The 12,192-nt window shown below is 47.0% G+C and overlaps 1 protein-coding gene across 2 annotated transcripts in view; it reads right to left on the reverse strand.

The window, feature by feature from the left end:
* The window catches only part of TRIM33 (tripartite motif containing 33), a 123,443-nt gene extending 120,712 nt beyond the window's left edge, over positions 1-2,731 (reverse strand). For both annotated transcript variants that reach the window (XM_075559629.1, XM_075559626.1), the window contains exon 1: positions 2,152-2,731. In XM_075559629.1, coding sequence (XP_075415744.1) covers positions 2,152-2,689 — 538 coding nt within the window. In that variant the 5' untranslated portion in view covers positions 2,690-2,731. The remainder of the gene's footprint in view (positions 1-2,151) is intronic.
* Positions 2,732-12,192: the final 9,461 nt, after the last annotated feature.

The following is a 12,192-nucleotide window of genomic DNA, read 5'->3' on the forward strand; positions in this document are numbered from 1 at the left end:
TGAAAATCAAAGCCCAAACTCTACCATCAAGTCTATGCCAGTTCATAGAAGACTCTAAAAACTTACTCTTGGGTGCATAAAGGTACCTACATCAAATGAAAGAAATTACGTAAAAGAAACGCACAGAAAATTTCAAAGGGCAGTTGGAGACAACGTGTTGTAATGTGCAAAGAACTACGAATTAGAAAACCAAAAGGTAAAGTTGAAATAACTGAGGGAAAAAATCAAGCTCTGAGTAGCAATACTGAAGGATTCTATGTACAAACTACTGAATGAGGCAAGGAGCACCGATAGATGAAAGGAATACACAGAGTCACTATTAATATTACTAGGTTCACATATTTCAGGAGGTAGCATACGATTAAGAACCAATGAATAAGTTCAGTTGCATGAAAGGTATTGGGAAAACAAGGCTCTAGAACTGACTCCCAATTGAGAAGTTTCAACAAATTGATACAATGTTGGAAGCACTCACTGGTCTATGCCAGGTAAGTTGGAAGACAGCTACCTGGCCAGCCACACTTAAATATCCATTCCAGAGAAAGGTGATCCAAGAGAATGCAGAACTTATGAAGGAATAGCAATATGAAATGCCAATAAATTTCCCTGTAGGAAATACTATGGTAAACTACACCCTGTCCTATAAGGCTGATTCAAACTGACTAGACACCACACAACAGCTGATATGTTGTTACCTGATTTACAAACTGCATATAAAATATACTTCAATTTAGTAAAAATAAATAAAAATTTGCAGTCAAGAAAACCCCAAGAAGGTCTCCTCTCTAACACAAGCAGTTGCTATAAGTTGTCATCAACTGTTCCTTTATTGTCTATTGAACTCACCAGCACAATATTCATAGTTTTCACTGCAGAAACACTGTGGTTAGCTCAGGACTTCAAACCAGTTCGTTTTGGTTCTACAACTGTTGAAAATTTGCATTTCCACTTATGATATACTGAATCAGAAACTTCATTTTAGCAATATCCCCAAATGATTTTCATGTTATGTAATCATCACCTGGGGCTCTATAAGAATCATCTGGGGAACTTGTTATAAAATGTAGTTTCTGATTCAGTATATGTGTTAATCCAGAACCTCATGGAGAATTACAATAAGAAGCCTTTCCACAGGGCAGGAATTTTTGGCTCAAATTCACAACCAATCAATCCAATCTAATTTCTACCAGTCACCTGACAGCCTTTAGCTCCAGGAGTATGGACACATACCTTGAACACACCTCCTTACCTTTCAAAAATCCTACCCAGGAGTTTCCTCTTGAAGCTGCGCACCATGCCAGTACCTCAACCACCACCACAAACAGCAAGTTACAAAATCTGTTCCCCCTACTAGACTACGAATGAGCTCCACCTCCAATATATTTTTTCAATCCTAGCACTGTTCCTGAAACACTAGAGGCTCAATAACGTACTGAAAGAAATTCATGCTCAGCTCCCCCCCTAACTCCCAATTGCTTTCACAGCTCATTTCTCCTTCACTCCCAAACCTTTGGATTTTTCCCTCCCAAACTTCCAGGCTCCATTCCCATGCCCACTTACAATTAGTTCCTACTAATAACAAACTAGCTGTCATTTCTTCAGTAAGCACTCAGCTTACCCATTTTATTTCATTTCACTCTCTCAGTAACCCTATTCGGTAGGCAGCCCTCCTTGTCAATGTCATCTCAAAATTACTTTCTAAGAGAATACCCTCACTTGGACGCAAGCTCTCCAATGTGCCCTTCCTTCTCCTCTACTTAATTCTAGTCCTCTCGCCCCTCCGGGGACCCAAGCACCCAAAACGCTTCTTGCAAGATGTTTCCCGAGACCTCTACGCTCCTCGATCGGATCCGAAGCAGCGTCTGCGGAGTCCACGCCTTGCCGGCCCGTGTCCACACATCAGAAACCTCGCTCGCGGCCCGGGTCCCCTCCCCCCGTCTCCCACAGCCGGCACCCCTCCCAGCACTCTGCCCGCATCTCTCGCGGTCCCGCCTCTCTGCAAACCTTCCCGAGGGTCGAGTCTTTCACCCTTCCGACCCCTCGGGGTCGTGCCGGCCCGAGCAGCCCGGGGACCGAGCACCTCCGTCCCCAGATCCTCCTCGGCTCCGCAAATCTCCTGCGGCCCAGGCGTGGGGCAGGCCTCCCGCTCACCTTGCTGGATGTCGCCGTTGCTGACCCCCGGGATGGGCACGTTGAGCTGGCGCTCGGGCTCGGGCAGGCAGCGCAGGCAGAAGGAGTGGAGACAGGGCAGCAGCTTGGGCTCCGCCTCACGCCGGCTCTGCAAGCTCTGCTGACACACGGCGCAGGTGTCCAGGAGGGAGGCTGGCGGTGCAGGCGGCGGCCCGGCCGAGGGACCCGGAGCGGGGGCCGAGGCTGGCGCTGGGGCCGGCGTGGACACCGTCCCCGCGGGCACTCCGGGGCCCACTGAGGCCGCTGGGGCTGAGGCCGCCGGGGCCGGCGCCGAGCCCGAGCCCGAGGAGGCCGCCGCCACCCCCGCGTCGTCGGGCCCAGCCGCGCCGCTCTCAGCGCCGGCCTTGCCGCCTTCCTCCTCCTCCTCCTCCACAAGCACCGCGGCGAGAGGCGGCTCCGCCTCCAGCGCCGCGGGCCCGGCGGCCCCGGCAGTTACCGGCGCGCTGCCGCTGCCCCCGCCGCCGCTCTCAGCCTCGCCGCCGCCTTTGTTTTCCGCCATGTTTTCCTCTTTGAACCCGCCGGACCGCCCCGCGCCGCCCGCCGCCCGCGCCGCCGCCGCCGCCGCCGCCGCCCCCAGCCCCAACCGCAGCGAGAGCGGCCGCCGAGAATGAGCAGGCGAGCGAGGGAACGAGAGCGCGCGCGCACGCGGCGCCCCCGCCCTCGCGTCGCGAGGTGGAAGGAGGGCGGGTTCGGAGCGCGCACGTCCGCAACCACGTCCTCCAAGGGGGCGGGCGTAAAGAGCGCGCAGGCGCAGAACCCTTTGACGCCCCTGCCGGCCGACTGCCGGCGTCGGCTTTGCGGCGGCTCTGCTCCCAATGAGCTTTTAAAGGGAGAGGCCGTCGGCGTTGGACGGCCTTTGCCGGACGAAGGAAACGCAGCCGGACGTGGCCGGAGAAAGAAGTGGGCAGGAGAGGAACCCTGGGCAAATTCCTGCCGGAACGAGCGTCTCCTGGGCGGCGGAGAGGGTCCCGGCGGCCGCCTCACCGGCCCGGCCGTCGGACGTGGGGCCTTCGGGCCCCCGGTGGGGCCGGCCACGATCTGGGCGCTGTACAGGGGAGCTGGGAAGCAGGGTGTTTTTGCTTGAACGTGGGGACCTGATCAAGGAGCTATTTAACACCTGTGTCCAGCGTCTTAATTCCAGCGACTTAATTCCGAGGCATTGCTACGTATCATAAAACCAGTCAACTGAGGCGGCTTTCAAAGCGGAGCGCTCAGGGCCACACCCCAGAGCCGAATCGGGAAGTGGAGGGGAGGACTGATTCAAACGTGCGTCAGTGTTAGGAGCCAGCGAGCTAGCCAATATAGGTTCTCCTTGCGTCCCACTGAGTGCTCATGGGGTGAGTGGGATGTCAGAGACCCGAACGATAACGGCAACAGTTGCTTTCAGGAAGGAGCCTTTTTAAAAAAAAAAAAGCAAGTACTTTTATTTGGAAAGCAAGTACATACTAGTACAATTGTGTGCAGTGCAAAGGGCCCCAGACAGACGGGACTTGTTAGCTGGTTACAGGAAACGTCAACATTAGCTGGTCAGAGTGGAATGAAGTAAGGGAAAGTAGCAGGGCACCAGATAACAAGTCAACATAAAAGGCCGGGTCATATATAGCAGTGATGTGTGTATATCTTAAAAGAATTCTGAAAACTATTTTCTGCCCTCACACATTTTTTTAATTTTAATAAATCTTTATTGGGGCTCATACAACTCTTATCACAATCCATACATACATCAATTGAGCAAAGCACCATTATACATTCACTGCACTCCTCTTTCTCAAAATTCGCTTTCCACATGGGTTCCTGGAATCAGCTAGATTTCCTTTTTTTTCCCTCCCCCGCCCTCCCCGCTCCCCCCTTCCCCCTGCTCCCTTAATAGTTTATGAATAATTATTTTATTTTATCTTACACTACCCGGCGTCTCCCCTCACCCCCATCTCCCAGAAGGAGGTTACACGTAGATCTCCAAGATCGGGTCTCCCTTTCTACACCCCCTTCCCTCCCGGTGTTGCGACTCCCATCGCTGGTGTTGAGGGGTTCATCAATCCTAGATTCCCTGTGTTTCCAGATCCCTACTGCACCACTGTACATCCTCTGGTATAACCAGGTCCACAAGGTAGAATTGGGGTCATGATAATTGGGAGGGGAGGAAGCGTTCAAGAACTAGAGGAAGGTTTTGAGTTTCATTTTTGCTACACTGAACCCTGAGTGACTCATCTCCTCCCCACTACCCCTCTGCAAGGGATGTCCAGTTGTCTACAGATGGGCATTGGGTCCCCATCACGCACTCCCCCTCATTCACGGTGGTGTGATTCCCCCCATCCCCCGCCTTTGTTGTTTGAAACCTGGTCTCTGCCCTTCACAATCACCTATGTTGGTGTGCTGCTTCCGTGTGGGCTTTGTTGCTTCTGGGCTAGATGGCCACTTGTTTGCTTTCAAGCCTTTCAGTCCCCAGACGCTATATCTCTCAGTAGCCGTGCACCATCAGCCTTCTTCACCCAATTGCTTATGCACACATTCGTCTTCAGCATTTATGTGGGGAAGGTGATCACACAATGATGGTTTTTGTTCCTTGGTGTCTGCTACCTGATCCATTCAATACCTTGTATTCGCTTAGGCCGTGTGCTTCTTCTCTGTGGGCTTTGTTGCTTCTGAGCTAGATGACCACTTGTTTGCCTTGAAGCCTTTAAGACCCCAGACGCTGTATCTTTTTGATAGCCGGGCACTATCAGCTTTCTTCACCACGTTTGCTTACACACACGTCTGTCTTCAGTGATCATGTCGGGAAGGTGGGTATCATGCAATGACCATTTAGCTGGGTGAGCTGCTATTGTATTGGGGGAGTATGCGTGAGGAGACCCAATGTCCATCTACTACCCTACTACTGAACCTATAAATATATGCACATAAGTCTATTTCCCCCATAATCATAAATATATTTACATATGTACATGTCTGTATTTAGGCTTCTCTGTATGCCCTTTGCCTCCTACTCCTTTCCTCTATTTCCTTTCGCTTTCCTCCCGTCCCACTACCATGTTCAGCCTTGATTCTGGTTTCAGTAATTCCTCTCAGTTACCTTGCCCTTGGTCACTCCCTACCAGTCCTCCCATCCCCTCCCTCCTCTGGTTTTGAACCACTCGCTGTTCCCTTGTCCCTGTATTGGCCAACACCTCCTCCCTTCCCATACCTCCCACGCTTTCATGTCCCTCCAGGACCGTTGGTCCCGTTATTTTCTTCTCTCATTGTTTGTCCAGCCTATCTTGTCTAGGTGGACCTGCTGATATAGTAATATGTGCATACAAATGCAGATGACTTTGACAGCACCCAAGTGGCACATATGAACATGGCTTCGACAGCAGCAACACCAACACGCTGATAAGCAGAAAAGCCACTAACATACAAAATTTACAAGGTAAAAAAAAAAGACAAAACAAAAAGATAGCAAAAAAAGAAAAAAAATTGCTAGTAGTTCAAGATCTGTTTGTTGGCCTTTAGGAGTGTTTTCCAGATGAAACGTGTGGTGCCACGTCCTGGCCCCAAAGTCCATCCTTTATACTTCCTCAGGATCTCTTTGCTCTGCTTCCCCCGCTGCTCCATAGCACGCCCCCAGTGTTTGCCTCAGTGTAGTGGGGTCAGCTCAGTCGCACATCCCCCACTGTGTCTCAAATGCTGTCCCGTGTAGGGCCATGGGTTGGTATAGGATGTCGCATCTCGCAGTGTGGCCAGCTGTATGGTCCCCTCTGTACGATGGGCCCTTCGAGCTGGGCTATCATTCTGTGGGCTTGGTGGGCCCAGGTGTACTCTACTACATCCTTTCTCCTTCCTTTGTTTCAGCTTCCTTCTGGATGTGGTGTGGTGGGTCAGTTCCTTTCCCACCCAGATGATCTATTTTCATTTTCTGTGGTATTCCCTTCGAATGTGGGGGTCGGGCTAATTCTGGATTGGGCTGCCCTCACACATTTTAAGCTGACATCTGAATGTTTTTTAATCAGTATAAATAGTTACAAAGATGGTCATTTCTGAGAAGTTGTAACACTGCCATTTTGACATTAATACATAACTTAGATCTATCCAATGGGAAAATAAATAAAAGTGGTTTAATACCAAGATCCGTTTTTAAAATGCATAATCACTTGGGCAAGGGCAATAACTTTATGTTACTGGTGCAATTATTTGGAAAAGATTATGGAGAATAGGTGCACAAATTTAATCCATGTTTCTGAATTTGTACTTGTAAAAATGTTAAGATGGTAAGTGTTCTGTTATATCTAGATCCAGCAAAATAAATTTTAAGAATGCAGTGAAAAACATTTTAGTGGAATCATATTTTTATTCTAACTGTCCTACGGAATTTTATTCTCTTGCGTCCTTATCGTTGTGCCTTATAGAGCCTTGGTGAAGCAGTGGCCAAGTGCTCAGCTAATAAAATTGGTGGGATTGGAACACACTCAGCATCTCCCCAAGTAGAAAGACATGACAATCTATTCCCTGTTCTTTTTTTGGTTAAGACTAGTTTGTGCTTTCAAAAACGAAAGATAACTTCATTAAAATTTAGGTGAGGGCTTACAGAGTAGATCATGAGTTTCAACTGTTTATGCATACTTTCTTTAAATCCATCCACTTCAGTCCCTCCCTGTGCCCTCAATTAGCCTTTCAAACGTTTCTTGTTTCCATTCCTCCTTTCCTAACCCTCTGTCCTTGGGTAAATGCTGCCCTTTGGGCCTTAGATGGTTGGTCATTCTAACATTGGAGGAGTTCAGTGCTAGACCTGAAGGAAGACTAAAAGCCATAGGCTGGAGGGTCCCACCAGTCTCTATTCAACCAATCAGCCTGCTCTGACTGAGTTCTGTCCCACATTTCTCTCCCACTCTATCCTGGATCTTCAAATGCAGTCCTTTTCAGAGTAGTTGGTAGTTGTAGCTGGACACCAGCCAATTCTCCTTTGTGGTAATAATTTCTTTTAGAAGAATTGATAATAGACTAGTCCCAAAAAGTTGAAAATTAAGTCTCAGATGCTCAACTCTTCCAAGACACTTTTCTGCTCCATTTCCCCCTGACTTCCACCTTGAGAATATTGCTTCATAATCCTAGGTTCTGTGATTCACTGCACCATCCCACAGAAACTGAAAACTTAGGAAATGTCTCACAGACCGAAATCCAACAGGCAGATACTGAAGCAAAATACAGGTTCCAGAGCCCAAAGCCAAAAAGTTTCAACACTCATAGCAGGTCTTCCTGATTCTCCAAAGTTCAGTCATAAATTAGAGGTATGGATTTCCAAGTGAGATGATGTGGGTTAGAACTGTCCAGTGGGACCAGTATATATACCCCATCCAAGGAAAACAGGATGGTGTCTTGAAAGATGTTCCCACGGAAAGTATGTGACTACTAACATCAACTTTTAATCCCACTCCAATCCTGTCCGTTTGTGCAGTAGAGAACACTCCAAAATGGAACCAGAGCCACAGGAACAGAGTCCAGATTCATAATACATCACAAAAGGAATTTCAGCTAGAAGGGCCTTATCTATTGACCGTAAGTCATCATCAACTCAATTTTCATTGATGTAACCACAGCATTTAAAGGCCATTTACATATATATATAAGGATAATAAAGTATTGCTACTAGGGTCCTAATTCGTGCATGGTCAAGCTTATTGCAAATAGAATGTGTTTGGAATAAACTGCAATCTATGGATAGCTGCAGATAAACCCTATTACTAATACACTTGCCTTGGGCTCATTACAGTAGTTTTGTAAAAAGGGTACTTCTGTGGCATGGATAAAAGATTATTTTTATATCAGATCTAATATTAATTTTTAACAAAACTAAATTGGACATCTTATGAGATCATTGAAGCTTTGCAACAAGTTTATGGGAAAACCTCACAGATAAACCAAGAGAGGAGAGACCATCAACCTCAACAAATGAAGAAATGGGGGTGAAGTCCAGAATATGTGGGAAAGACTCTGGAATTACCTTTTTGTCTTGTTTTTTATGTTTTAAATATTTGACTCTAGAATTACCCTTGCTATAATAGCTACTGAATTTGGAATCTACATGACTCAGCATTATTTAAGTGACCAACTTGGCCTCATCAGCTTTGAGCTCAGTGGGTGTTGAAAGCTTCACAACAATTAGCTAGTTCAAAGAATTTATCATTTCATCAGACTTAACAGGATAGAAGATGATCTAATGGAACCAAACTTAACTGGAGATGAATCTAGGATCTAATAATACCACGATCCAGAAAGAAGGTCGGATCAAACCAGTGACTTCCAAGGGGGTCTGCTGGGCTAATTCAACCCAGAGTAGAGAGGTCAGCTCAGTAGGTTATAGCAACTCTTTTGGAATGCCAAAGAAGTAATCTAGATAAGTTTTTCTCAAAGGACACAGGACTATCGGGCAGGGAGGTGGAGACCAGAAATTTACTTGGAGGATTTTTTTTACCACCCCCCCCTCCTACCCGCCCCACCCCCCCTCAGGACAGGGATCTTCTCATTTTTCCTGGGCAGCAAGACCTGTCCTGTGATAATTTCATTGGGAAGCCTTACTCCACCCAACAACCCTGACATTGCTCCTTTTTAAACTGCTGACTTTGAGATTAGCAGCCCAACGTTAACCACTATTCCTCTGTTTTAAGTGCCTTGGTTGGGTTATAAGCCGAAACTCAAAGTTGTCGAATGCCTCGCTCTGGCTTTTTGAGAACTCACCTGCAGAGGCTCAGCCTGGATAGACACGAAGTTCGTTAGGTTGCTAATAAATTCAGCCAAGGAAAAATAGTTGGTTCAACCAAGATAATATCTGTGGAGGTGATGAAAATTGGAGTATAAATATGAAATAGCACAGACTTTTCTCCAAATTATCTTCAAAATAATAATGGGTGAAGGGTGCCTTTCTCAACCTAAAGTTTTGCTCTATTAATTTTTTACTAAGCTTTTAATGCCTCCTACTGTGTCCCTTTATTAACATCTCATATATATGTGTTGTTTTTCAAAACTATTTTTAAAAAACTATTATTTCATAAGGATGACACTACCCCCCTACTCCTACCCATGAAGTCTATTATATACTGCCTGTCAGGGCGTGCCAGGAATTGAGTTGTCATGGAATTCTAGGAAACATTGAAACAGATACCCAACTACATCCTTGATTGCATGGGGCCCAGAAATCTTGCAGGACAAACTATGACTTCATTATGCAGTTCACAATATGCACAAACCTATCTGATCAGGGACCCCCCCGGCATTGAGGTTACATCTGTGCTCTGAAACCAAAATGCCCGGTTTGAAGCCTGGTTTCACCACCTACTAGCTGTATGATGTACAGCAACTTACTTAACTTCTCTTGCCTCAGTTTACTCATCAGTTAAAGGGTGGTTGTTACTAAAAGAACCTTCATCAGACCTTCTGAGAATAAGCCGATAGCTGTACAGTGCTGCCAGCAGATTGAGAGCACTTGCAGTGTAGTGCGTTGCTTCATATGGCTCTCCTAGTCATTTTTCCAGCACCCACCAAGTAACTGGGTGCTGTGGGCACCGAAAGGATTGCTCGGAATGTAAATAAGGCACATAGCACACAGGATGTTGTTAGGTGCCATTGAGTCAGTTCCAACTCACAGCAAGCTTCTCCATATCCTAACAAAACCCTGCAGCTGTTGGCTTTGCACCCAGTGTTGCAGCTTCTGTGTTGATCCTTCGCCTTGCGGGTCTTCCTCCTTTTCAGTGACCCTCTATCTGACCAAGCATGACGTCCTTCTCAATGACTGGTCTCTCCGGATGCCCAAAGTACATGAGATAAAGTCTCGACATTCTAACTTCTAGGAAGCATTCTGGTTTTACTTTCTCTAAGAAAGATACTCTTGGGACAGTCCAGGATACACTCAACATTCCTTTCCAACACCTTAATGTATGTGCATCAATTCTTCTTCAGTCTTCCTTACTCATTGTCCAGCTTTCTCATGCACAGTAGGCATTGAAAATACCTTGTCTTGGGACAGGTGCACCTTAGTCCTCAAAAATGACATCTTTACTTTTTAATATTTTCAAGAGATCTTGCGCAGTAGATTTTCCCAATGCAATAGTTCCTTTGATGCCTTTTAAAAATTTTTTTCATTTGATTTCTTGACTGATGCTACTGTAACTGCTGACTGGATCCAAGTAAAACAAAACCCTTGACAGCGTCAATCAGTTCCCTCTTATTCATGATGTCTATTAATCCGCCTGTGAGAGCTTTTGTTTTCTTTACATGGAGTCGTAATCCATACATCACAGCATCAGCAAGTCACTTTTACTTCCACCAAGCAAGGTCATATCATCTGCCTCTAAAAATAATGTGTATGGAACCCTCCAGCGGGGATGAAGCAGTGTTGCCATCCTGGAAATTTACAGGGAGACATCTTAGAGAGGAAACCTCACAACCACCACCGAAAAAGGAGAGCTAGGAGTGGAGCATACCCTTTGAAGCCAGGCTTGCTGTGCTGAGATTCTCCTAGACCCAGAAGACGGAGAGAGAGGTAACATAGGAGAGACTACAACAAATGGCAGCAGAGAAGTATTTCCCACAGAGGCAGCAGGACCAGGAGACTAGCAGGGGGTGGATCGTGGGCTTCCTGACTCATGGAGGCAGAGAACTGAGAGGGCCTTCTGGAAGGAGTTTATCTCATGGAGTAGGGTGGCTCTGGGCACTTTTCGGGGGTGTTAGGCTTGCCAACCCAGAGAGCTAGAGCAGAACATCTTCGGGTCAAAGCTTATTGGCAGAGTGTAGTGCCTCCAGGCACTTTCAGCAGAACCAAAATTGCCGCCTAAAGTACTTTCCCACTCCCCCTGTACAGTGGACCACAGAAAGACCCGCATGCAGACCTGGCTGAAAAGAGGCTATCTTGATCAAAGAACTGTGTCCTGAGCATTCCTAAACCTGCATTATCAACCTGTCATTTCCCTGATAAACCCCATAACTATGAGTATGGTCTGTGAGTTCTATTTGGTCATGGCAATGAATTATTGATCATAGCAGAGAAGTCGGGAATACCATGGGAAGACTAGCTTGTGTCAGAAGCAGCACAGAGGTTGAAGAGAGAGGGTATATATGATCTCCACCTTACACAGATCAGTCTTGGAGTGTTGATGCTGTTTAAGATCTTGCTTCTTGTGATGTCAGAGGAGGCCAGATGACTTGGCCATGACATTCAGAGCATTGGAGAAGATGAGTAACAGTGAAGCCATCACCCGTGAGCTGGACGCAAGAACTGAGTAACAATGAGACGGTTAAGAGCTTGCTTCTTGTGATGTCAGAGGAGGCCAGATGACTTGGCCATGACATTTAGAGCACTGGAGAAGATGAGTAACAATGAAGCCATCACCCGTGAGCTGGACGCAAGAGCTGAGTAACAATGAGGCGGTGGCCCAAGGGTACATGCAGTTTTGTGAAGGCTCATTCCACAAATCTAGAACAGGGCAGGCATGGTCAGAGCAGGAACAGAAAGCTTCAGGAGCACCCTCAGAGGGATGCTGAGATGCAATTGGGATGTTTTATTGTTAGGTGTCATCAAGTCAATACCGACCCATAGCGACCCTGTGCACACAGAACAAAATACTGCGGGGTCCGGCACCGTCCTCACAATTGTACCTGTGCTTGGTCCCACTGTTGCAGCCGCCGTGTAAGTCAGTCTCCTTGAAGGCCTTCCCCTTTCTCGTTGCCCCTCTACTTGACCAAACATGATGTCCATCTCCAGGGACTGGCCACTCCTGACCATATGTCCAAAGTATGTGAGACAAAATCTCCCCATTCTTGTCTCTAAGGAGCACTCTGGCCACACTCCTTCCAGTACAGACCGGTGTGTCCTTTTGGCAGTCCATGGGACTTTCAATAGTCTTCTCATCGATTCATAGCTTGTCCTACAAGTTTCTGGGCCCCATGCAAATCAAAGATGAGATTTAGAACATTTCTATAAATGTGTCATATTTGCACCATCAGTGAGACCAAGGCACATAAAGATGACCTTTTGTT

The sequence above is a fragment of the Tenrec ecaudatus genome, chromosome 1 (genome assembly GCF_050624435.1).
Source record: "Tenrec ecaudatus isolate mTenEca1 chromosome 1, mTenEca1.hap1, whole genome shotgun sequence".
NCBI lineage: Eukaryota > Metazoa > Chordata > Mammalia > Afrosoricida > Tenrecidae > Tenrec > Tenrec ecaudatus.